This window comes from Fundulus heteroclitus, chromosome 1 (assembly GCF_011125445.2).
Source record: "Fundulus heteroclitus isolate FHET01 chromosome 1, MU-UCD_Fhet_4.1, whole genome shotgun sequence".
In the NCBI taxonomy this organism is placed as follows: Eukaryota; Metazoa; Chordata; class Actinopteri; order Cyprinodontiformes; family Fundulidae; genus Fundulus; species Fundulus heteroclitus.
Genome location: NC_046361.1, coordinates 37,669,799 through 37,697,464, shown reverse-complemented (window position 1 = coordinate 37,697,464; position 27,666 = coordinate 37,669,799). Strand labels below are relative to the sequence as shown.

The window sequence follows — 27,666 nt, the reverse complement described above, 5'->3', positions numbered from 1 at the left end:
GTGGACACGCCGGGTTAAGTGAGCTGCGTGACTCAGCAACACACGAGCAATCGGACTGACGCCTCTACAGTTTCGCACCGCGGCTCTGCCTGGCAGGCGCCCAAAACATGCGAAAAGATGCTGATGCAGGAATGCTGTCAGCACAAGCCTGTCTGTGCAGGAACGTTGCCTTTTACATGTCGGCTTTCCAGACTGTTCTGGAGCGAGGAGCAGATTCTGGTGGAGTCCTCAGTTAAACCCTTTAACCACGAGCAGCTAGTCAACCAGGGTCGAAAATGTCCTCCTGGTTAAGGCACTTAAGAAAAGAAAAGGAGTCCATGACAACTTTAAGTAAAAGTAGAAAGGGAAGCATTGGCTACCGTACGATGCAACCAAAAAAGAGACGATTGGTTCTGTTTCGGTGAGGAGACATCATGGGGACTGATCAGCGAGAGCTGCGTCACATTAGACATCCGATAACAAATGTCACATTAGGATTATGAATTATTTTTTCTAAGACATGTTCTGCAGCTGAGAGAAACCAGAAAGCCCCCCACGTCTGTTTAGACCTAATATCCCAGAGTTTTAGAGCAGGGTGGCTATTCTGAGTAGAAATAAAGTTAAGCAGGGCTCATTTTTTTAGAGGACCTGGAAAAACAGCAGTTCTTGTAGGTGAAAGGTCAAATCCGAGGTGTTCCTGTGCGCTAGATATCAAATCTGGATATTTAAGTTTCTTTTTTAGAGCAGCTCATCTAATCGAGATGCGGGATAAACGGTAACATTGACTCAGGTCAGTTAAAAAAAACATTAAACATAAAAAAAAACTGCACAGACAACTTCTGCAGCAGCTATGTTGCAGCTTTGGAAACCCCCAAAGTTATTTTTTGAACTTAGAGCTGTTGCCCTGAGTTTAGCTGAGACTGAAGCATCTTAATGGCGTTACCTGCAGCTTTTTGCAGAGCGGAGGTCCATGCTAGAATTTGATCTGGGTCAGTGAGAGGGGAAGGGGTATGAGGGTGTAACGTGAAGCACGTCTGACCCAGTTACAAAAGTAGCTGCAGACGTCTTGGAAACACCGATAAAATACCAGCCCCCTAATCAATGCTGCTGAAAAAATAATAATGCAGTCATAAAAAGATAAAAGATCTGCATGGAACAAGTCTTTGCATACCCTGGATTTACAACAGACTTCACAAGTTTTCACAGCCCCTGATGAAGCAGCCTGGTTTCTGGATTGTAAAAACGCCGCCATAATAAAACTTTTCAACTATTTTTTTCATATAATGTCTCATTTGTTTGGCATGAATTCGACTAAACAAGAAACACACCTCCTGGGAGCAGATGTCAAAAAGAAAATGTAAAAGTTCATCCACACTGGATGCTGATGTGTAGATGTGTTTCAACGATGGTCTGAAGCACCACAAGAAAACATCCGGGAGAACTATTAAAATATGAAAAGCAGAGAAACTAACGAGCTTTCATAAAGGTGCAGGGGCTTGACTCTCTGGGCCTGGGAGGCTGGTGACCTGCAGCTTTTAGACACGACCCAGCAGGTCCTCAAGGCCTACAAAGTCCTGCTGATGACGCAATCACCTGATCCAGGTGTGCTAAAGCAGATGTGCATCTAAAGGTGCAGGACACTGGCCCCTAAGAACAAATAGGATCATACAGTGAGCTTATGCTGCCCCCTGCTGGCCAACTGTAAACATTTCATGAACTAAAACACGAGTTGATTATTTCTGCATCACATTTTCACAGCCACCTGTGAGGCGTCAGATTTACCCATTATAACCCCACATGTTGAGAGTTCCTTTGTTCGCTCCACGTTTTATATTTCTGATTCATTTGATTGAAAATATTGGGAGGCAACTTCTACCTGGTGTTGTAAAAAGACAAATCTGTAAGACTTCAGATTGTTTTTGCGACATTTTCCAAACTTACTGGATTCCTGTTAACTTTTACATCACACACTGAAGATAAAGATGAAGCACATGTCCTGGACTTCAGCTTCTCTTTATCAGGATGTAGTTCAGCTTTAGCATGATCAGAACCCAGAGGTTATTAAACGTCACTCATCTCACCACAGATTGTTCTGGTCAAGTTCTACAGAGCGGTTCTGTGCTGAACTGGTTCTGGTTGTCAGAACCAGTTCAGAAGTGCTGCAGAGCAGATGCTATCTGTAGCTTCCAGGTTAAGCTTATTCTGCAAATACAAAGCCTATTTTAATTCATCTATTTATATTTATTTAGCCGTGGCACCACAAAACTAGCTCTGAGGAGTACGGCACAATTCTTTAAAGCCTTCTCCAATAACTTAAAATCATGGCTCATCGATACACACTTGTCCAGGCACTGAATATGGTTTACATTTTATTGTATTGTAATAATTTATCATTGTAATATCCGATCAATGTATCATTGTGATACACAATGATACATTATGTATCATAATGTATCATTGTGTATCATGTTATTTTTATTCTTTATCTGACATATTTTCAAATGCAGCTAATTTTCTGATCAAAGTATCTCGCTGATTTGTTTGTATTTATATTTCTGGTATTTTTTATGGTACCCAGAGGGACTGCAGATAAAAAAAAAAAAGCTTTTATGGCTAATTCTGGTATGTTCTGTAATATGCATTGTCCGTTTTGAAATAAACATCATCATTATCATCATCATGTTGGGTCCACAGAAGGTAATTGTGTTCTAAATAACAGCAGAACGACCATCACTAACTGGAACATCCTTGTTTTTCCAAGGTGCATCTCTTGCAAACCGACGACTAGAGATAGACACGTTGTTTATGGAGCACAATAATAACAATAATAATAATAATAATAATAATATAATACATTTATTTAAAAGGCACTTTTCAGTGCACACAAGGTCACCTTACATAAATAAAAGCACAAAAAATACAAAACAGAAATAGCAAATAAGAGTAAAATAATTGAGCCATAGCCATCAATCAGAGTGAAAAGGATCTGTTCCAAACAATAAAAAAAGTCCATTGGAGAGAAGAAACCATATCAATCTATTATTCTATGAAGGTAGTTAATAAAGACACAAAACTGCCTTCATATTATTCACCTCTAACTGATTCATGTTTGGTTTTTGTGGATGGAATTCTAAACAATAATAACTGAATTTCCATCTTTACTAAATGAAGAGACGGCGGTGATGAAGTTCCAGCACTTTTATTGAGAATCAGAGCAGAGATCACATAGATGGAAAGTTTTCGCATCCCACGGTCCCGCTGCTCACATGTCTGGGTGGCGTGAGGCCAAAGTGACTTCAGAAAAATTCTCCATTCACAGTTTTAAATTTAAAATCGATCTCAATAAAAGAAGAACGAAGACGAGAACTAAGATGAGCAGAGGAGCTGTGGGAAATGGTCCCAGCGTCCTGGGGTGAAACGCCTTCTCACAGGAGGCAGAAGCTGGTCGTCTCCATGCAAGATGTTCTTAGAAGCCGCGGTGATTCATATGTAAACTAAATCTTTATGCATTTTCTTTAATTTATATACAATAAATGTTTCACTTCACAGATCAAAATGTTCACTCAGCTTCAGAAGAGTCATAACAAATTATATTTTTTTCATGCCTTCTCAACGCATTTGCAGGTATGAAAGTCTTTTATTAAAGTTTTCATTCACCTTTTTAAACTCACTTCTGTTGTTTCGAACACAGCTGTGATATAAAAAAAAATGCATTTCTGGCTAACTCTGGCATATTGACAGAAATCATATTAATATGCATTGTCCCTGTAATAAATAAAAGAAAGAAAGTCAAAAGAAAGAAAGAAACCTACAGAAATGGGTTGTTTGGGCGGTGATTCCCAGCCCTGGGCCCGCTGTCCTGCATCTTTTAGACGAGGCTCTGCTGCAGCACATCTGATTAGGATTCTTAATCAAGAGTCCATTAATCACCCATTCAGTTTAGGGGAGGTGTGTGGCAGAACATGTAGGACAGCGAGTCCGTGAAACACTCCTTCATCACTGCAAACACTTCATGGATGGCTGGTACAAGCATTTCTTAGGTTTGGGAAGTAATAACTTTTCTACAGGTATTTCTTATATTTAGAGAGTTTTTTTTATCTTAATCAATAAAATCCATATTTAAAAAAACATCCTTTGGAATTTATTCAGACCATCAATGTCTGACATTGGAATTTATTTTGTGATCTGAAAGGGAGGAAATACTTTTTTCACAACACCTTATGTGTAATCTAGACACTTTAAAGGCATACTATGCAACATTTTTCAGTTAATTAATATGTTCCATACCGTTTTGGATGATTAAATGAGTCATTTCAGGTTGAACAAAGGTTTTCTCGGCCGCCCTGGTGGTCTGTGGGGGAAATACCGCACTTGCAATTGCAGGAGCAGTCGGCCCGCAGTCACAGGCTCAGTAGTCTCGTGTGCATCACGAGAGTCGGTCTTGCTTTACGGCGAGAACTGCTACACGCCCACAGTGAAAGGTGTGCTCGTTGGTAGCGCAGTGGCGATATTTGTGCAGTTATCATGGCGGAACCAGCGAGAAAACAGCGAAAGCCCATGTTGGAGCAGGCAAGAAAGAGGAAAAGGGCTCTGGACAGAGAGAGGAGTCGTACACGGGTAAACATAGAAGGCTGCAAGGCTGACGCGGACCTCGCGTTTCTGCTGATGCGATTGTAAGTAACATTGTAGGGTTTCCCTCACGCTACCGCCTCTCCGACATTCCAAAAAAATAATAATAAAAAAATAAAACTAACTCGATATGCGCGCCGCTCCGGTCAGCGGTGCAAAGTTTGTTTCCCGCTCCGCTCAGCCGGTCAAATAAACATGCAAGCATATCGAGTTTTATTATTATTATTGTTATTATTATAATAATCTTTTTTTATGTTGGCGAGACGCTACCGCGGCGGCGGCGGCTGCGGCTTGGCGAGGCGGTGGCGGTAGCGTCTCGCCAACATAAAAAAAATAAATAAAAAAAATAATAATAATAATAATAATAAAACTGGCGAGGCGGCGGCGGTCGCGGCTTGGCGAGGCGGCGGCGACCGCCTCGCCAAGATAGCGCTGCAAGAAGCTTGATGTTCATACCTTCACTGTGTTATTCATTGTTTGTACTGCCGTTTTTTCCACTTTTCGTTGCGTTCGCCTGTCTGCTAAGCTCAAAACAACCGCGCCTGGCTTGACGGAGGAACCAGAACAGCTGAGCATCTTTACAACAGTGCACTTTTACTTTCGCCCTCTTGGGGGAGCCTCGCTGGAAAATCAACCCCGGTTGCATAGTATACCTTTAACATCCGAGTTGCAATATTTACTGTGTTTTTTTTGTTTTGTATTTTTTTTTGTCTTCTGCAGTTTTCAGGAAACTAAAACCTCCCAGAGAGAAGACGGCTCGTGTCGTGCACACAACAAGAATGAGAAAACGTTTGCAGCTAAAGAACAAGAAGCTCATCTGTAAGAATCAAGATACAAAAAGAGAAATTAATCACAGTTGTAATGAAAGTTTGGGCAAAACAAGTCATCCCTATTGCACATTCTTAAATGTTTTGTCTTCACAAAGTAGTGTAAATGTTTCTTATAATCAGTGGCATCTCCAGTTGGCGTTTGCCACGATGAGCAATGTAAAAATCATGTTTCAGTTTTTTGTATGATGACGTGAAGGGTCCTGCTCAGCTTCCCGCCCTCTGCTGCCCCCCTGTGGTGTAGAGCATGTATGACAGGTGGTAAAAGGCCGTTCACTCCAGCTCATAGGAGCTGCTTTCCAGCAGGACCTTGACAGCTTTGAAGTCCGGTCTGTCCTCTGGGTCTTCCTGCCAGCATTTTAGCATTATTTTGTAGAGAAAGCTGGGACATTTGGCCGGTGCCTCCATCCTGTATCCCTTCGTGACTTTCTCGTACACTTCCTGGTTGTTGAAAGCTGATGGAGAGGGAAAGGGGTAGCGGGAAAGAGAAGGAAAGAGAATGCAGAAGTTTTGAGTATCTTTAAAATATCTGCTTGATTGCATCAGCGCAGTGAGGTTTATGAAGTTCCCAGAGATCCTGAAACGCTCCGGTTCGCACAGTGAGATGCAAGCTTTATTAGCCAAGACATGTTTGCTAAACCATGCAACTTGACCGGAAAGGTATTTCATAACGCAAACATTAAATAGCCAATCACATTAAAGCATCGTGGACATTGAAATGAGCCTGAAATTTCACCACAACCCACTTCTGCTTCTACATCATTCTCAGCATCGGTTCCTCCAGGCATTTTATGCAGATGATGATGGTGACTCCCTGTGAGGGAACTCTACTTCACCAGAATGACCAGATGACCCGTTGAATCAGTCCAGGCGTATTAGCAACGTTTAGGGTGTGGCTAAAAGCAAAAAGCTGTAATTGAGGAAGGAGAAAGGTGACGATCAGAAAGTTGTTTGGATGTAACTGGGTGCACACAGACCGGCGATAAATGGTTTAGAGCACTAAACGCTGGCACGTCTGAGATCAGATCCGCTGCAGGACGCGGAGTTTGTGTTCGTGCTGCAAACATAAACGAGCATAATGAAATTTATCAGAACTAATACCTGTATCAAGGAACAATTAGCAGCATCTTTCTTTCTCTTTTAAACGTTAAAATCTTTGGGTCGAAGTCAGAACCGGCACAATAAACTCCAAAGGAATCTGAAAATCAGCTTTGGCCAGGCAGTTTCCACAGCGTCTGACAGTTATGAACAGCTAAAACCCAATCCTGGAGTCGGTGGACTACATGTCCAGCTTTCCAGCTGCAATCGTCTACTTTATTCTACTTTATTTCACACCAATGCTGCTAAGTTTGCTGCTGCTTGCGCTTCCGATACAGCGTGTTGTGATTGCAGCGTGTTGTAGTTCACAGCTGAATTACCTCCTTGGGCCGCCTCAAGGTTCAACGACCCGTTTTGAAGTCAGAACAGGAGTTTTGAGGCATTAAAAACAAAACAGTCATCATTTGCTGCGTTTACTTCCTTTTGGAAATTGGAGCTCTGAGCAGGAAATGATGCAAAACTGGAGCTTGACGCATTCCAGCTGCAAGTTGCAAAAACAGTGGCATTTGATATTTAAGGCGGGGCTAACTACAAATAGCAATACAAGGTCATAATAATGTGTTTCTCCACATGTTAGGTGTTAAAACACATGTTTGATAGAAGTACCCCTGGATTATAGCGATGCAAACTGTCAAAGGTGCTGACAGTGTGTTGCATGTGCTAACCTCCTTCACTACTTTGCCATATTAGACACCAAACCCACACCCACCCTGCAACCACCGAGTCTCTTCAGAGGGAGTTCTCCTTCTATTTCAAACTAGGAGGAACTCTGAGAATCCAACTTCCACGTATGGAGATAAAGCCTTCATGCTGCTTGCCAAGCGTTACAGAAACCGTGAGATCTGCACTTGATATCTGCAATCACACCAGAGCAGAGAAAGCTGCGTTTCTGAGTGACGTATGTTGTAATGTGTTCAGGGAATAATATCGTATTAACAGGAGCGATTGTCACAGGTACAGATGGTGGTACATTTGCTGCTGATTACTCTTGGCGTCCTGGTGTGGGAAGCCACAGGGTCTGAGTTTATGTCACCTTCTGCAAAACAGTCCCCCGGCTTTTCTTTCATGTCCACCAGTCAATCTGAGAGCTTAAAATGTTTCATCAGTGAGTTTAAAGACAGAAAAGCACATCAGAGCACCAACCTGGGTATGGAATACCTCCGTAGGTCATGATCTCGTAGAGCAAAACTCCAAAAGACCAGATGTCTGACTTGTTGGAGAACCTCCCATGGCTGATGGCTTCGGGCGCCGACCATTTGTAGGGAATCTTTTTATCTTCCGAGATATAGAACGGCTCCTGAATGAACGATATTTTGACCTTTAAAGCTGTAAATTAGTTTAATATACTGCAAATAAACAGCAGTTCTGTGCGCCACACGCACCTTAATGATTCGTGCCAGCCCAAAGTCCGCCACCTTGCAGATGTAGTCCTCGCCCACGAGAACGTTCCGAGCCGCCAGGTCTCTGTGGATGCTTTTCTGCTCTTCCAGGTATGACATCCCATCAGCCACCTGGGTAGCCATGTCAATCAGCGAGGCGATGTCTTGATTTTGTCCTTCTGGTCCTGAGGAAACGACAAGGAAAAAACAATGAGGTCTGGGGCATCAAACGACCAAAACAGGTACCGCCGACAGATTTTTAACATAACACTGAAGATAATGAATGATAAGATGATGAGCGACTTCCTTCTGGTACAAGTTTATCCTATCTTTTGTTTCAGTGGCATCATCTCTCACCAGAAAAATGTAAAAAAAACAACAACCTTTAACTTGAATTCATTTGTCCAGTGGTAATAAAACTCCCACATTAGGAGGAAATACCAGGAGAGTGAGGTCAAAGCGGAGTAACACTGGAGACCGATCCGGTTTATTTTGATCCTTTCCGATACCTGGGCTGAGCGTATCGGCTGATACCCGATACCTTTATCACCACCCAGCGCACTTTTCACGTTGCAGATGCTGCGTGTTGCAGTTGTTGGCGTATCGAGGTTGAAATGTTTCCAAATAGCAGCCTTAGCCCGGTCCGGCTCCTGCTCCATGCTGCTCTGCGTGATGACGTAACCGGCGTTTGCAAACAAAGAAATGAACCGACTAGATCGCTGTAACTGTATTGCTGTGTATGATGTCAATAAAAAGAAAGAATGCTGGATCGATAATCCGATATCCGATCCAGCTAATTAGTCAATATTGGATATCAGATCAAGGTATTGGATCGGTGCATCTCTATATGTAACGAGTGTCTTTCATTGGAAAAAAGCAGCTTTAGGAAGGTACATTTCTATAATACAGCAATGTCAGGCAGGAGAGGCACCTTCAGGTCAACAGGTCTCCAAAACCAGCGTTAAAGGTATACTATGCAACCGGGGTTGATTTTCCAGCGAGGCTTCCCCCAGAGGGCGAAAGTAAAAGTGCACTGTCATAAAGATGCTCAGCTGTTCTGGTTTCTCCATCAAGCCAGGCGCGGTTGTTTTGAGCTTAGCAGACAGGCGAACGCAACGAAAAGTGGAAAAAACGGCAGTACAAACAATGACTAACACAGTGAAGGTATGAACATCAAGCTTCCCGCAGCGCTATCTTGGCGCGGCGGCCGCCTCGTCAAACTCATGTTCCCGCCTCGCCAACATTCAAAATAAATAAATAAATAAATAATAATAATTAAAAAAAACTCGATATGCTTGCATGTTTATTTGACGTTAACACGTGGTTCTTTGTTGTTACTTTTGCGCGTGCATATAGTGAATGGCAGGGCAAAAACACATGGAGTTCTCGCCGTAAAGCAAGACCGACTCTCGTGGTCTTGCACGAGACTTCTGAGCCTGTGGGTGCGGGCCGAGGGCTCTTGCAATTGCAAGTGCGGTATTTCCCCCACAGACCACCAGGGTGGCCGAGAAAACCTTTGTTTGACCTGAAATGACTCATTTAATCATCCAAAACGGTATGGAGCACATTAATTAACTGAAAATTGTTGCATAGTATGCCTTTAAATGGTATCTGCATCCCAGCTGGAAAAAAGCGTTTGTGTTCCTACGATCACAAAGGTCCACCAGACGACACCTGGAGGTTTTGGCAGCTAACGCTCCTAACGCAGGTCTGGAGCACTCCATGAGCCCTGTGAAGCAAGGTGGTGGATCTATGATGCTGAGGGCCTGTTGTTCTGTTAGAGTACATGGTGTCCGTGAAGTACTTTTAAATAACAGTACATTTTGAGTAAAAATCTGGAAGAAATGTGAACGTGGATCGTAATTTAATGTTAGCAGGACAAGCATTCTAAACAAAACGGGGAAATCTACACAGAGATGACACAGAAGCGACCTTCCTCCGTGACCATCTAACATAGAAAGTACTCCTGGATCAATGTGAGCTTCTGTGCTTTCTGTGTCTCTGCTCTGTCTTCTCTAAGCCCCAGTGGGTGGAGGCAGATGAGCGTTCACACTGAGCCTGGTTCTGGTTCTGCTGGAGGTTCTCCTCCCTGTTAAAGGGGAGTTTTCCTCTCCACTGTCGCTTCATGCATGCTCAGTATGAGGGATTGCTGCAAAGCCATCAACAATGCAGACGACTGTCCACTGTGGCTCTACGCTCTTTCAGGAGGAGTGAATGCTGCTTGGAGAGACTTGATGCAACCTGCTGGGTTTCCTTAGAGAGGAAAACTTTCTGACCAACCAGGATGAGTTGATCTAATCTGTATAATCTGATTGAATTTGACTTTGGAAATTGCCTTGAGATGACATGTTTCATGAATTGGCGCTGTATAAATAAAATGTAATTGAACTGAATTGAAATAATTCCCCCTCAGCACGAAGGTTTACCTCTGAGAAACTTGAGCAGGTTGCCTTTCGCCATCAGCTCGGTGATGATGTAGTACGGCGGTGAATCGGTGCAAACGGCAAACAGGGAGATGAGGTGACGATGGTGCAGTCTCTTCAGGACTTCAACTTCCCCTTGAAACTCTTTGTTGTTCATAGAGTCTGGTGAAAAGCAGAGAGTTTTAAAGGAAGAACTATAAACAGATTAAACGAAAGAGGAACAGACGAGTTATAGGAGGAAACTATACTTTCCTCCTGGGTGCTAACTTTATTTATTTCTGTTCGTCTAGCCAGGGTTTGGTTAAGCTGTTCAGCTGTTCTGCTATAGACGTTTAAAAAAAACCCTGGAAAATGCTTTTTACCCGTGTTAATGAGCTGCTACAGCTTCACAACAGATAACTTTCCCACGCTCCACCACCAATCCAGAACCGCTAATACAAAGAACCACAAAGTTGCTACTCAAGTTTTTTTGCACACCCTGAAAATCTATTAGACCTATTTGGGATCTGACTATGTATAAATTATGACTTATTAACCATTTGGGAGCATGGGACAAAAAATAAATGAGTACTGAAAGAAAACAGTCAGGTAACAAGTTATGTTTAGTTATGCTGATGGAAACAAAACCTGAGAGGTACTTTTAATCCCTTTACCTCCTTTACCCACCAACATCCTCCGACAATCAGGTATGATTTCATAAAAACCAACATTCAGGTTATCAGTTTGGTTGATAAAGTACCGTTTTTCAAGATCTTAATGGCGACATTGATGTGGTTCTTCCAGGTGCCCCGGAAGACCTGAGAAAAACAGCCGGCGCCGAGCTGGTCCCCGATGGTGAACTCGTGTTTTGGGAGAACCCAACCATCCAGCAAATGGTTGATATCTTCAATGTTTGGCTTTTTCTGGTGCGGGAAACACACAAAGATGTTTTCAGATGACATTCACAGTGACGTTGCAAACAGCGTCGCTTCATTTACCCTCTTGCACGGCGTCCCCAGAGAAGCTATGTTGTTGAGGCTGTTCTTGCAGTAGTAGTCCACCAGGTCGATCAGAGAGTCGAAGCGCTGGTTGGGCTCCACGTGAAAACTCCCATCTGAGCTGAAGATCCGAAAATGCCTGATCTGACCGTTGGATTTCACTGCGGAGAGAGTCGGACGCAGTCAGATGCAAGCAGAAGTGGGAAGAGTCGCAAATCTAAAGAACAGGATGTGAAAATAAAGATCTGGTCCGAAGGAGGTGGAGAACAGGAAGGAGAGGTCCAGAGTCTGATTCAGAACACATGGCTGATCTTTTTAAACGCCTCGGACTTGTTTAAGCAGCAAAACGTCTAAAACATGCAGGACAGCGGCCCTAAGAACTGGTGGAGAAACAGATTTTAGCTTTGATTACGGCGCTGCAGCTGGGAGCAGTGTTGCTTTGAAGGTTGCAGGTTTGAGTCCTGACCTTGGGGCTTTTTACTCTGGCTTTGCACGTCCTCACCTGCAATATAGCAACAATCTAAGCTGCTCTAGACGAGGGGTCCACAAACTTTTCAGCCTGAGACTCCCAAAATAAAAGCGCCAGAGACTGGAGACCCCAGTTTGGCAGGGATTGATTTTTTTTTACCCTTTTTTGGGAAAATGTGAAAATAAAGTCATAATATTACAAGAATAAAGTCATATTTTTGTAAAAACTGCATGAAAATGTGCAGGAAATACTAAATATTTGTAGCAGATCAGCATCAAATCGTCTCGTGAACCCCACTTTGGCAACCTTTGGTCTAGAGACGATGGATGGATGCGAAAGAGACTAAAGCGCAACTAATTGCTAAACCTCATATAAAACAAAGAGAAAGAGACATTTTGGATGCTGTAAAATAACCTCCTTTTAACCTGTAGATTTCTATCTTGTGCATCAGTTCTTCTCTTGCCTGAAAGAACGTATCCAACGGTGTCTCTCTCGCTCTGTCGGACGAGGAACGCCGCCTCCTGGTTTTCTGGATCCATCAAGTGGTTTTGGGCTTCGAAGCGACTCATCGTCCCGTAAAACCATCTGGATGGAGACAAAGCAAAGCATCGGTGATGTGTCTGGGAACTAAATGTGTTGTTTCTGGATGAAAATACGTAAAGCTGGGAATTTGTGACGGAGCAGGACGGTGATCTAAATCCCTCCAGTAAGTCGACCTCTGACTGGCAGCAAAAAAACAAGAAGAAAGTGAAGAAAATGAAGGATATGGAGCGGTCTAGGATGATCGTGTGAAAGCAAAACTAAGGAATATAATAAATAGGAAAGAAAAGGTTTCTTCACTCATCAGTATGTACGATGCATTTTTTGAACCGTGTTTGATTTTGACATCTTTTGAAACACCTGGACCAAGATTATAATCCATACTTCAGTTAATGTTGAGCGCAGATGCAGAGCTGCATCTATAATAAAGCAAAACCTCGCCCGTGTTTTGAATTTCAGGTTACTGATAGAAGGGTTCCGACACATATTTAGTTTAGATTTAGTTTTCTAGACCCATAGCCCAAGATTTCTCCAACACCTGCAAAGCGCTCATACATTAGACAGGTTTTTATTATCTACAGAATATGTTCCCCAAATCCTGCCATATGAGTGAGAAAAGATCTTTCCACTGTGATATAACATGAAATATGTCTTACGATCTGAAACATACATCTGCTACAAAAAGCAGAAGCGGGAGAATTTTGCTTGGTTGGAATACTAAAATTAAACGCTGGGGTTTCATTGGCAGTTTATCTGGAGCTCTTTCACCCTCCGTGGCATGAAACCATTCGCATTTTCACGTTGGTTCAACTCTGCAAGCGTTGCTGCTTGTTACTGATCCTCTTTGCTGTGGATCTCTAGGCCATGGTTAACATCTGGAGAAAGGTGTAATACCCCCAGAACTCAACCAGAGAAGTTCAGGTATCGTTTAGGGTGGCTCTGTGGAGACCACCTGCTCCGCTAGGAGCTAGGTGAGGTGGACGCCGCCTAGACGCCACCCCCTTTGGGGTCTGTCTGTGCACCTTCCACAAGGAGGAAACTTGCTGGATCTCTTCTGGTGTAGATCCAGATGGAGGAACTAGGAATTGTAGCTCAGGAGAGTTTCGGGTTCCCTTTCTGGCCCCTGTTACGACCTTGAACTGAGTTCTGACGAGCTGAGAACAATAAATCCTGTACATGGGAGATGTCTGGAAGACATTTGAACATTAAAAAGTCAAGAGTAAGAAGGTCCAGCTAGAACACTATGAGTGGTATACAGATATCGAGTTCTTTATGATGGGAACGAGATATTCAATTCAATTCAATTTTATTTATATAGCGCCAATTCATGAAACATGTCATCTCAAGCCTCTTTCCAAAGTCAGATTCCATCAGATCCTCCAGGTTGGTCAGAAAGTTTCCTCTCTAAGGAAACCCAGCAGGTTGCATCAAGTCTCTGCAAGCAGCATTCACTCCTCCTGAAAGAGCGTAGAGCCACAGTGGACAGTCGTCTGCATTGTTGATGGCTTTGCAGCAATCCCTCATACTGAGCATGCATGAAGCGACAGTGGAGAGGAAAACTCCCCTTTAACAGGGAGGAGAACCTCCAGCAGAACCAGAACCAGGCTCAGTGTGAACGCTCATCTGCCTCCACCCACTGGGGCTTAGAGAAGACAGAGCAGAGACACAGAAAGCTCAGAAGCTCACGTTGACCCAGGAGTACTTTCTATGTTAGATGGTAATAGTGGATGATCTGCCTCCCCTGATGATTTCACAGCTAACAGAACGCCAGACCAGGTGTACCTTCTATGAAGAGAAAAAGGCAGAGAACAAAAAGTTAAACGCTGAAATAACAAAAAGCAATGCAAATTGGAGAACAGTAGGAGAACTCAGTAGAGTGAGAGAAATAGACCCTGATGTCCTCCAGCAGCCTAAGCCTATAGCAGCATAACTATAGAGATAGCTCAGGGTAACATGAGCCACTCTAACTAGAAGCTTTGCCAAAATGTGCCGAACAGCTGAAACCCTGGAAATCAGATGCCTCAAGCAGAGGAAACGTAAAACAGGAGCAAATACATCTCTTAACCAGCTTCATTGTTTCATTTCCCCTGAGGAGAGTTTGGTAGTGACTAAATGCAGTGAATGTTTTGACAGTTTGTAAAAAGTTTTAGCCAAATCCCCGAACAAGCAGGCCTGAAACGTGAATCAGAAGTCCGGTGAGCTTTCCCGATTGTTTAGCGTTTACAGGGAAATTAAAGCCTTGGCGACCGTTACCAAATGAGCATTTACACAAAGTTTCTCAACCTTTTTTCGGGGAATTGTGCTTGCTTTTACATGTGGGAAAACCCGGGCCACACACTTCCCATTCTGCAGAAACAATAAACCGTGAGAGATTCTGACGTGAAACAGCATCAGCGGTGAGGATCACAGCTGCAGTGTTCGCGTCTCAGTTTGCATGACTGCTGAGAAAAGAATCTGATTGGAATCACCGCTGGTATGACAGATATTTCTTCCAGTATGCAACAGGAAGTTTGGAGGAATGTATCTCAGATCTGCAACAGCAAAAGAAAATAATCCCAAAAGCTGCAGATGCATGTAAAGATGGCATCTAGTCTTTGCCAATCTGAGAGTAAACCGCTGATAAAAACAAGTCGAACAGCCAGATTCCCGACTATCAGAGCCTTCTTGGGCCAATATGAACATAACTGCAAATGTGTTTTAGATAAAGTAGTAGATAAAGATGATGATTATCTATGTTTAAGTTAAATAAGCTCCTGAACTAGTTTAGGTCAGAGGGAAACTTTCGCCACTTTTAGTCTAATGCATGGGGAAGTCAGCTCTGGTTCATCTCAGGCGAATCTACTCTCTGGCTTTTAGCTTTTGCCTCAGGGGAGTTTAAATTGTTGGGCTTATTTATGTTTCCGTTTTTTTTCCCCTGTTGTGGATGAGGTTAATTCATCAATTTTGTTTGTTGTTTTCTTCTGTGTGTTTTGTTCCCTTCGTGTTCGTCCCGCTCCTCCCCTCAGCTCTGCTGTCATCATTAGCATCAGCTGAGCTTCACCTCCACCTGATCGCTCTCACCGGTTTCTGCCCCACCTCCCTCCAAACATTCCTCTGTACTTAAGCTCCCTGGTTTTCACCGCTCCCTCGCCCCGCCTAATGTTTTCGTTGCTCAGTTCTGGATTTCCCCTGACTTCATGTTCTTTTTGTTCATTTTTATAATGTATTTATTTCAATATTAGGATACTGCATTTGCCAGTTTCTCTGCATTTGGTATCTTTGCTAACACAAAAACGTGACAGTAAGACCCTAAAGTATGAACTCTAAATTAACCCTCAAAGTAAAAAAAAAAAGGACAAATCAGAGGGAAAAACTCACACCTAGTGGATATTCCTATTTCAAATTTAAATTAGAATATTATAGAAAACTTAAATTATATCAGTAATTGTAATGGCTAAGCCAACGCTTAAAGCCACTGGAGTGTTTTTAAACCGGAATCTTACACCGCTGACCTGTATAGAGTTGCTTAACGCTCCTCATGGAGGAAGAAAAACCGTCTCTTTACAAAGAGCTGTGACCAAAGAAAGGTTAAGAGGTGTCGGTGTCAGCTGGTGTCAGTGCTTCACGAGCAGCCACACATAGACAGAACAAAAACTGTCATATTCCTCGTGTTAAGGCGCCTCTGGAGCCGGAGACGGCATCAGAAACAAGACGTTGTTCTGTCTTCTTTTCAGATTAAAGTATGTTTTACATCTCATTTGGAAATTATGGCCCCAGAGTCTGGAGGAAGATGGGAAGAGCTACAGATTCCACGTTGCTTCAGATCCAGTATGAAGTTACTACAGTAAGGGATCATGGAGCCACGTCACCTGTTGGTGCTGCTGGTGCTGTACCAGGTCCGGTCAGCATAGAACATCTGCCGGTAGATCTCAGAGCACGTCATCCGTCCCTCTGCTGACCCGATTTATGGAGACGCTGGCTTCATTTGTCTAGCAGTACCTGGCACCATAGCCTCGTGAGACCATCCTGATCTCGCGAGCTTTCGAGGTTTCACTCGCAGATCAGTCTGGCTACTCTCCGTTAAAGAAAATTTGGAGCCGTTCACCAAACGAACGTCCAATCAGCGTTGGCTTTGAGGCGGGTTGAGGTGTGACGCAACGAGAAGCGCGACAGTTCAGTCTAAAGAACATGGCGGCTTCAGCCGATGAAACTAGCGTTAGCGTGGCTATCGAGCAAGTTTTATCGGAATTACAGAGTATTTCTTCACTGAAAGAAGAGCAAAACACTGCTCTGGAGACTTTTCTCAGAGGAAAAGATGTTTTTGCTCTTCTTCCGACTGATTTTGGCAAAAGCTTGTGGTTGTGTTTTCGTCGTCGCTGTTAGTACGTCATATGCTTCGTTGATCTGATTGGTTCATTTGGCCCGTCTATCACCAACATAGGCCAATCAGCTAACCAGTATTTTCGCCCCTTCACCAATTTTACTTCAACGGAAGGTTTCCAGATGGATATGCGGAGCAAATCTATCTGGCGGAGTCAGGTTACTGGCACCGGCCCACACCGCCTGCTTTTACGGCCCTGGCATCACCGCAGACAGGTCCGACCCGGACCCTGATACACCGATGGTGGTGTTGTCAGGAGGAACAAGAGACACCAGAGCCAACAACGCAGATGAATAAAAGCAATCTGGGCCTCCATCGCACCGCAGCAGAGCCACAGGCTGATCGCATCACCACTGCCGCACTGACGCAGCAATTCCTGCATGAGGAAGCGGCTAAATATCGGGTGCATAAAATTTACAGCAATGCAGAAACTTTCAACGTTTCTGTATCAAAAATAAACTTTTCTGAGGTCTTTAGAACCTTCAGTAAAGAAATGATCATTGCCTGCTTAAAGGTCGGTGTCTAGTTTGTCGTTGAATCGCACGGCTTGCCTACTTCTTCGGAACAGGAATCCCTCACATTTTTACGCCAGGGAACCAGGAACCATTTGGGTCCAGGACTTTGTCACGGCGCCTTTGCTCAGTCCCATCATCCTCGGTTCTGGGAGCGCGCTACGTCTTTCTGCTGCGTTCAACGACTGCTGCTCAGTGTCCTTCAGAAGTTGCAAGGTGAGTTTAACAACAAGGCTCCCACCAGAAAGTGTTTGCACCCCATCACTTGCTACACATTTTAGTATATTACTTTTTCTTTTTTTTTACCGTGGTCAATATTGACAAGGCAAAATCAGCTTTCAGTGGTCATGGCTGTGTGCTTCTGGTCAGTCCTGCTTTCAGGAACATATTAATTAATTTATCTACCTTATTATTTTGTAGACATTTTCTATTTTACTCTCTTTTTAAACCAGCTGACCATTCTGTTGCTGTTCTGTATTTTATTTATTATTACATTTTATTATGCAGTTTCGTACGCTGTCCTCTGCTGCTATAGGCTTAGGCTGCTGGAGGACATCAGGATCTATTTCTCTCAGTCTGCTGAATTCTCCTACTACTCTCCAATTTTGCATTATTTGTTATAACAATATCTGGTATGATGTCCTTGTGTTTTGTCTCTAAAGTAGCTACATGTGGCCTGGTTCTGTTCAGCTGTGACACCGTCCGGGGGGGCACCTACTGACCCCGCTTCATGTTCTTTCAGTGTTCTTTCAGTGTTTAGCCCTGTTTCTCTCCTAGTCGTACGGTAGCTATTGACTGAACGTTTACTGCAGGACGATGTGCTCTCTTTCATTCTCTAGACCTGAAAACCTGCTCAGAGTTCATCCTCTCAGCTAAGTTTCTCTCCTAGAAACCAGAGTTTCTAGGAGAGAAACTGGTTCTGCTGGATGTTTTCCCCCCTGTTAAGGGGAGTTTTCCTCTCCACTGTCGCTTCATGCATGCTCAGTATGAGGGATTGCTGCAAAGCCATCAACAATGCAGACGACTGTCCACTGTGGCTCTACGCTCTTTCAGGAGGAGTGAATGCTGCTTGGAGAGACTTGATGCAACCTGCTGGGTTTCCTTAGAGAGGAAACTTTCTGACCACCCTGGAGGATTTACTGACTTTATGAAACGCTTTATAATGATATATTGTGAATCTGCACTAGATAAATAATCTAAATTGGATTGCACCTTGCTGCTGTCATCTTGCCCTCTTAGCAGTCAAGTCGGCCAGTTTTTGCCGATCAAAAAAACATGGCGACAGCATGATGCGGCCACCACCGTGCTTCACAGTAGGCACGGTATTATGCAGGTGATAAGAAACACATTTCATTTTCCCGACATGGAGCTTGGAGTTTAGGCGGAAAGAGTTACTTTTGTTGTTGCGTAAAATCAAGTCTGACCATCTCTAAGGTGGCATGTGCCGTTCTGGATGCTGTGTCATGAAGGCCTGGAAGGTGGAATGTGTTAGTAATGGTTTACCTGGATGATTATAAACTAAGGAAACACCTGAGCTCCGCCCTGGTCACCCCTCAGAGCAAGGCTCTTGTTTTGGTAATGACTGGGTGGGCCGTGGCGGTGGGGCGAGAAAGGTGGCTGGGGTGACCCAGACTATCTCTGAAAAATCCCCCCCGCCATGACTGACAGGTCAATGAAAGATGTGCACAACAAGTAAATAAGGAATAGAGAGGAAATGTCTGTCAGCTGTCTGTGAGGATCAGACAGAGAGGATTAAATGCATGTTTTAGTTTGGTTTATAGACATTTAACTCTGCCTAAGATAACCTTGGAATTTAACCCGGCTGTCTTACTTTGTATAGACAGGTAATGAAGAGAAAGATTTTTTTTGCCTCCCACCTTATTTTACAAGCATGCTTAACAGCTTATATTTAGCTGCACTTTGAATTCACGCCAACTCCCGTAAAAAGGAAGTTTTTAAAGTAATTTCCTCTAGAGAAACACTCCTGTCGAGCTGCAGGAGAATCTCCAGGATGTTCTGTGATCCATCAGGACCTGCAGAAGCTTTGGACCAGCGCTTCTTCACAAATGTCTGAAAAAACACCTTTTAACTTTGTCAATATGAGCTGCTATGAATAGATTTTCAGAGAAAACTGGAGTCAGGTATGTTCACATCTGTGGGGAAGCACAAACCTCCCGGTGGCACAGACAGCGGAGGACGTGAACGCCACTTACGGCTGCATCTGCAGGGACTCGGCCCTCGCCAGGTAGTTGTGGGGAACTCTCCCGGTGCCGACGACGCGCCCGTTCTGGTCGATCTTCCTCGCTATCCACCAGTCTCCGTCGCGGCTGATCACGTCCAGCACGTCCCCCTCCTGGAAGGACAGCTCGTCCTTGTGCCGGGATTCGAACGACCAGATCCCCGTGTAGATGGCGCTCTCCGGCGACCTCTCCGGGGGCGGCGGGGCGACCGAGGGTCTCCTGATGACAGGCCGCTCCACTCGGACCTCTTCGCTCTCATCTTTGGGCTTCTCCTTCCCTAGGCTGCTCCACAGCCGCTCCAGCCTGGGGCAAAGCCTCCGCAGACACTCGCACATCGCTGGTCCTGGAAACGCGCCCCCGCCGCGCTGCGCGCTTGGAGCCGCTTTACGCCTGCCGGTGAGCCCGCCTTGCACCGCGGACCGACCGAATGACTGACTTACCGGTCGGGCGGGTAGAGAGACGCGCTGAGAATCACCGGAATGCGCCTCTGTTCTGGGAAGGATGGCCCTGGCAGAGAGTGTGACTAACGTGGATTGAGAAGACTTCCTTCAGGCCTGACAGTAAATGAAACCACGCCTATAATGACAAGCATAAATCTTTACATTCTCGCCCTGCTGTCACAGTAACTGTAAAAAAAATAAAGCCAATGAACCCGCATGCAGCTTTGTTAAACTTCAGCCTCTGCATAAACATCAGAAAGTCTGGTAGAATCGCTTGTTTTATTGTCTGCATGAAACTCAAAGTGATTCCAATTAAAAAAACTGCTATCTTCTCAGTTTAGAAATAAAAGCACAAACTCCTACATTTCCTTCAGCTCGGACTTGAACACCATCATCAGCCCAGACCTCCTCCACCAGAACCACACAGCTCAAACAGCAGGCCTCCTCCTGTCTGTGAATCAGCACCAGCTTCCTGACTAACAGGTGTTCTCCACTCTTCTGCACAACCCAGCAGGTGAGGCTGTGCATCTGGCTTTCTTTTTTCATCCCCTCTGAATAAATAGCTGCAAGAAACTCCTGCAGATTCATCTGCAAAAATAACATAAAGATCCCCACCCACCGGATGGAGAACATCTGTAAACATCAGTTTTCTGCTCCTGGTCCAGTTCTGTCTGGATCATCCTAACGCATGAATATACTCTTAAAATGAGTTTTACTTTGTGCCCCCCCGGCCTGAAATGCAGCTGCTTGTTTTAATTATTAAAGGGGAAACTTTCACTGAGTGAAAAACTTATTTAAGGTACAAAAAAAATACAATTTGTTTTGCTTTGATTTTATTTCTATACTTAAATCTGATGAAGACAGCAAACACTTTTAAAAGAAAAGAGTGGCCCAGATGCCATTCTTAGTGTTGATAATGGAATAAAAGTCAATTAAACAAAGACAATAAAAAAATTGTCTCACAAAAAGGTAGGAAACATTTTTTTTAATAAGTCAAATGTCCAAAATTCACTCCGTATTTATGATTTTTTTCCTCCACAATATCTGATTACCACAGAGCCCCTGAAGGGACATTTAAGTGAAATAAAAAAAAAAAAAATTGACTTTCTGATACTTTATCTGGTGCACCAGATACCGTTGTCTCCTGAAAGTATCTGGTGCACCCAAGAAAGTTTATTTTTTTATTTCCCTTCCATGTCTCTTCAGGGGCTCCCTAGTTTACTTTGTTAATTCCACTGAAATATTTAATATTTAGGTGGCTTTCGAGCGCTAACATTTTTTTTGCATTATTAACTTTTCAAAACCATTTTGCCAGCCTACCAGGATTTTCAACTTTGGAAACCTTTGGCCCACATTGCAATAAGTTTGGACACCTCTGACCCAAATGTTTCTGCTGCAGCTCTGCTCACTGACGGGGGGCTAGAAGGTCTTCGGCTTCAGCTTCTAGCAGGATTTCCTCCAGCATAGCTCCGTGTTTGACAGAGAATCTGTCAAGTCTTTCAACCACAGTGACAAACCTCGCTGTGAGACGTGACCCTCACCTCTTATCTGATTATCACATCAGTCAACTGTTTAAAATTTGCTTCTTCTACCTTAAAAACTGCTGCAACAATGACCTTGAAACTCCACAGAATGGACCACATCCCTTGATTTCTCCTATAAACGTCCCTGGCTCCCCGTTACCTGCAGAATCCAACACATAAATCTTCTCATCACCACCAGTGTCTTCATGGCAACGCCCCAGGGAACCTGAAGGACCTTCTCACACCCCCTTCGTCCATCCGCTCCCTCCGTTCACATAACACCAATGAATCTTTGACTCCATCCATGCCTCTTCAACTCTAAGCAGCTCAAATGAACCTTCACCGTGGGGTTTGTGTTAGTTTTCCTCCAAACATAAGAGTTTTTTAGCATAGGTCAAATAATTAAATTTTGGATTTGTCTGACCAGGTCACCTTCCTCCATGGTTGCCTGAGACAAACTGTGGTAAAGACTCTCTTCATGACTTTGTCCTCAGACAGATTCTCCTGTGTTGTTAATTGGCACAATATAAATTAAATTTAATTGAATTGAGGCAAAAATGGCTTCTTCTGGAGACTTTCAAGGCCAGAAACACTGCTGACCAAAAACTCAAAGGGTCGTCTCACTTTGTCCTAAAAAAAAAAAAAAAAAAAAAAAAAAAACTCTTGATGACCCACGTTTGGGAAAATACTTTTTGGACCAACAGAACAAAAGTAGAGCTGGGGTAAAACTACCAGCATTTCAGAGAGAGAATATCTTACCAGTGGTGCAGGTAGCACGATGCTATGGGGCTGGTTTGTGCCGTCAGGATCTGGATTTATAGAACGATGGATCAGTTTGTGATCTTAAGCTCAAACCGCTTGGGTTATGCAGCAGAATAATCATCTAAAGTTCACCTCTAGCTCTGCATCTGAATGCCTCAAAAGAACACCATGAACATTTTGTAGTTGTACATTAAAACCCTGATGGACCTGCTCAAACAGATGCTCAAAAACCATAAATTATGGCTTCAAGAATGATTGTCTGCAAGAAAAGTCATGGAAGTTGTTGCACTGCAAAAACGAAACTAAAAATAAGTCGCATTTTCTTAAACTGAGTGTATTTGTCCTTGATTTGAGCACACAAATAAGATGACTTGCCAACAGAATAAGATTTCTGCACTTAAAATAGGAACAACTCATCTCCATCATCTTATTTCAAGAGCAGGATGTCTAATCATCTTATTTTAGGGGTCAAAATACTCGTTCCATTGGCAGATCATCTTATTTACCCGCTCAAATCAAGGAAAAATATACTAAGTTCAAGAAAATCTGACTTATTTATAGCTCAGTTATCGCAGTGTGTAGGCTTCATGGAGGTCTTAGGTTTAATTAATTAGGTGAAACACATTCTCACCTTGTTCCAGGTTGCCTTGGATAGCCTTTTCCTTTAATAAATGAAATCATAATTTAAAAACATAAGTCTGGAATTACTCAGGTTATCTTTGTTATATATCAAACTTTGTGTGATGATCTGAATTATTTAAGAGTGAGAAAAATAAATAAAAGAAGAAATCTGTGAGTATCAAGCAGGTTTATCCAGCACTGTAACAGATAAGAAGTCTGACAACTCATCCAGAAACTGAGTGTAACGGCCTGGTGGACGATACAAAACAACAAACAGAAGAGGTTTTATTGCTTTGCAGTTTGGATGAGGGAAACTGAGGGCTAAATGTTCAAAAGAACTGTAGTTATTAATTGGCCTGGGACTAATTAATAAATCAGACTGAAAGATAGTTGCCACTCCTCCTCCTCTTCCCACAGATCTGGGAATGTGGAAATTTGAATAATTGGAGGGAGTTGACTCATTTATACTAACGTAGCCATCTTGTAGCCAGGTTTCTGTGAGACAAAATAAATCAATCTGATTATCAGAAATCAATTCATTAACTAACAAAGTCTTTGGAGGGAGAGACCTTATATTTAATAAACCACATTTAATTGTTTTATTTTTTGGTTCAAAGTGAGCCGTATTGATTTTTATGATTTGTTCCTTTTAGATCAGTTTTTAATCTGTTTAGTTTTGGCCGTGGGAAAGACACCGTCTCAATAGGATAATGGATGGTTAACAGTACAGAAGCTGCAGAGAGGTGTGTTAAACTACGGCTCTGCTTCCTGGTCTGGACCCTGGGTTGTCAGCATTTAGAAGCAAATTTAAAGTATCTGGAGTTATTGCTTCCGCTCCTCCTACATAATCAAATCATAATCTGATCCAAACATAATGTAGCTCACAACGCTCCGTGTTTTATCTGCATATTCTTTGTTTGCCTTTACTATTGTCACTGACATCTGTTCGTGCAAATATCTTTCCAACTTCTCTATTTTATTTTTAGATCGTTATCGCTTTTTATTGGACTGAATGAAGAGACACAGGACCAAGAACTGTTCGGGCAGAACAAAGTCCAAAACCATAAAAACCTGCCATGAAGGAGCACATGGGCAGCAGCAGGCCTGCTTACAGAGAACAGACGCTGTTGTCTGCAACATTAGGCCCTGTACAGACACTGTGACTGGGAATAAAAGGGTTTGGGTTTATTCTAGTAAAAAAAAAAAAAACCTGGGATGACCTTAAAGGTGAAGGAACTCCTGAGAGTCTGCCTTTCAGGTGAAAGAGACCAGGACAGTTCAGCCAGATGAGACCTGAAAACAGGAATCAGAACTGCAAAAAGAGGAGTTCAGGAGGAAAATGGAGGCACACCTGGAGGTCAATGCCTCACGACGGGCGTGGATTCAGCTCCAGACAAGCTGCAGGGCGACCTGCTGGGTGAAGTTAAAGCTGAGACCTTAATAGCAGAGGATTTAAACCACCTGTTTGCTCGCTTTGACACATCCAGACGCCTTTTTTTTTTAGTTCCCACCAGTTGACTCACATGCTGAACTGATCAAATCTATCCCTGAACCACCTGGAGCCACCAGGAACTTACGTCAGGATGTTGTTTACACTGCAAAAACTGAACTAAAAATAAGCACAATTTTCTTGAAATTAGTGTATTTGTCCTTGATTTAAGCAGGTAAATAAGATGATTTGCCAATGGAATGAGATTTTTGCACTTAAAATAGGAACAACTCATCTCCACAGTCTTATTTAGAGGGCAGAATATCTAAATATCTTATTTTAGGGGTCAAAATACTCATTTCATTGGCAGATAATCTTATTTACCTGCTCAAATCAAGGCCAAATACACTAATTTCAAGAAAATTTGACTTATTTTTAGTTCCGTTTTTGCAGTGTATCCACTACAGTTTGACATTCAAACCATAATCACTGACTGAGATGCTGGAAAACCCAGGTCTGTTGTGAATTGACTAAAAAGATTACCACACTGCAAGAAGGGAACTAAAAGTGAATTTTTCTTGAAATAAGTGTATTTTTCTTTGATTTGAGCAGGTAAATAAGACTATTTGCCAATGGAATAACATTTCTGCACTTAAAATAGAAACAATTCATCTCCATCATCTTATTTCAAGTGCAGTATATCTAATTATCTTATTTTAGGGGTAAATATACTCATTCAACTGGCAAAGAGTCTTATTTAGCTCCTCAAATCAAGGAAACATATTCATTTCACAAATTTTTTTACTTACTTTTAGTTCCCTTTTTGCAGCACAGAACCACTTCATCCAATTTATGGGACTAAAATGGTTAACTGTCCATCAAATGCAAGATTTTAGATTTGATTTGAACGTAGAACATACAGTACACATAATCTTAGACTAAATTAACTACTCATGAGCACAACTCCAACAACAAATCACAGCAAAGTGCTTCTGCCACAAATTTTTGTACCTGTAGAGTTTTTTTTTGTTTTTTTTTCTGAAACTCTTTATAATATATCCAAGCTCCTGCTTCTAGGCTGTGTTTCTGTTGTTGTTTCTGGTCAAGCTTCCTCTAAAAACAAGCAAAGATATGATGAAGATAATAAACAGCATATTTGCTTTTTTGTTCTCAAAACAATACTTGACATATTTTATTTTATTTTTTTGCATAATTTGTGTTTGGTACCTGAACACAAACAGTCATAAATACAAACAACGACTCATAATTTGGTGATTATGGCTCAAGTTTCCTGAACTTGGCGTCATCTGCTGCAAACCTCATGCATAAAAAACACCAAAATTGGCTGATTCCCAAATTGCATTGCAAGTTGCACCATTAATCTACAGTTTTATGTGCTTCAAATGAAGATAGCCACACAGAACGTGGCGGTGGCACCATGCTCGCCTTTCTCTGTCCGTATGTCCGCTCTGTCCTTCCTGTAGCTCATACGTCATTGGTTCGCTGGCTGCACAGTCTGTTGTAAACATAGGCACGGTTGTTGTTACTGGACATCAGGGTGGCTCATCAGAAGAGCTTAAGGCCTGGACATATGGCACTGTGCTCCAGTGGCTTTTCAAGCGCTGGGTTACACACCATTAAATGCATCTTGTGTTGATAGAAAAAAAAGCATTTTTAAAAACGCTCTTAAGATGTGTCGGATATGCAACGCGTAGCAAAGCCTCCGTGAGTCCCTGCAACAAAAGGGGTAAACAGCTTAAAAGGACCCTCCGATGACAAGACGCGGAGGGTCAAGATGGAGCCAGCAAACACAGAGGCGTGGACAAACAAAAATACAAAAATAGACCTATTGACAGTTTGCCCTGAAAACAGGACCGGACGTTCCCGCCCCCGTTGGATCATCAGGGCCTCCTGTGTGCTTCAGAATCAGAGCAGCGGGCTACTGTAGCCGGGCTGAGATGCAGCGATGCACGTACCGAACCATGCTAACATGAATCACCTTGGCATGCTTCCACGCGGCAAACTGTCATGCTTACTAGCTCTAAATAATGGTAAACATTATGTGCATTTTATAGCGAGCGGTAATAAATAAGAACCCTGGTACCGCATGGATTTGGGCCCAGCTTTAGCATAGTGTTGATGAAAAGCAACCAATCACACCTCATAGTGGGCCTGGGCTCACGACGGGCGTCTTTACTACGCTTTGGGTTGACTAAATACGGCCCACTGACATGCAGGCCTTAGCTGGGTCTCACGGGGATATTAAGAAAATCATTTTATATCGTGGAAAGCCTCCAGGACTCATATGGGTCACATAGTTATCCTTATCAACCCTGAACAGCTAATTCATTTTGAGCCCATTTTTCAGGCCATTTCCTACTGATGTGGGCCCTACACTGCAAAAAAAGTAAGCAAAATGTTCTTGAAATAAGTGTACTTGCCCTTTATTTGAGCAGGTAAATAAGATTATCTGCCAATGGAATAAGATTTTTGCACTTAAAACAGGAACAACTCATCTCCAACATCTTGTATCAAGTGAATATATCTAATTATCTTATTTTAGGGGTAAAAAATACCAAATTCAATGGCAGATAATATCTTATTTACCTGCTCAAACCAATGACAAATACATTCATTTCAAGACAATTGGACTTACTTTTAGTTGCCTTTTTGCAGTATATGTGTAAATGGTAGCTGGTACAACTGGCAGCCATTCAATATGGCAGCTGGAAGAGGAGAATGTCTTCCTTGGTCTGTAGTCTAGACAAACTTGTGTACGAAAAAAACTGTGCTTTCTACAAAAAGGGAAGCATACTGAGCCGCTCCCCTGGAGGATAACATGAGCCAGATCCTCTACTGTCACTCCCAGCTTGAGAACAAATAAGCTCTCATTTAAAAACCTGTTAGCTTGTCAGTCAACATTTGGACTTTTTCCAAGTTTTCACTAAACCAGAAACCAAAGTCTTGTTAGTGGAAGACCTGTTGCTTGCTGTAGTTTGTTCCTGCAAAGACTTTGCTTTCTGGTAAAGTAAAAAAACAAAACACTGGCATCGATGCAATATTAACCGATCATTACGTCTGGAGACGGTCCGCTGAGAGGAAACGGGCTCAGCAGAGTCACGTCATAACCGAGGCCGTTCTTTCGCTAAGTCTAAGAAACTACTTCAAAAACCAAACTTTCATCCAATCTTTTCTTCCAGGGGTCTAGCTCTAGAGCAGGAAGTGATAAACCTAGGAAAAAATACCTTCTCTAAACCCAGCGTTCATTTAAATATTGCACAAAACCTCCATTTTCACAACATGTTTTTGCATCCAAAACAGAAGTGAATCAGTGACACACACACCCCTGGCCTGTTAGCCTGTAACATTTCAAACATGGCACATACAGACATCGTTAGAAATCTATAAAACACAAGAGCAGAATTTTAAAAACAGTTTGAGGAGTTTGCAGAGTCTTA

General features: G+C 42.9%; 1 protein-coding gene and 1 long non-coding RNA gene across 2 annotated transcripts; one reads left to right on the top strand and one right to left on the bottom strand.

The window, feature by feature from the left end:
* The first annotated feature begins 494 nt into the window (after positions 1-494).
* LOC110366688 lies at positions 495-12,317 on the top strand. Its single transcript, XR_002426890.2, has 4 exons — positions 495-769; positions 5,329-5,427; positions 11,119-11,240; positions 12,233-12,317. It is a non-coding gene; the product is annotated as an uncharacterized LOC110366688 (long non-coding RNA).
* Positions 3,147-20,060, bottom strand: ptk6b (PTK6 protein tyrosine kinase 6b). The gene is made up of 9 exons (XM_036142385.1): positions 19,407-20,060; positions 12,245-12,366; positions 11,313-11,473; positions 11,075-11,237; positions 10,339-10,497; positions 7,916-8,097; positions 7,677-7,830; positions 5,262-5,890; positions 3,147-4,215 (listed from the first exon to the last, which is right to left on the bottom strand). Exons 1-8 carry the CDS (start codon positions 19,766-19,768, stop codon positions 5,709-5,711), a joined length of 1,485 nt encoding a protein of 494 aa, XP_035998278.1. The 5' UTR covers positions 19,769-20,060; the 3' UTR covers positions 3,147-4,215; positions 5,262-5,708.
* Positions 20,061-27,666: the final 7,606 nt, after the last annotated feature.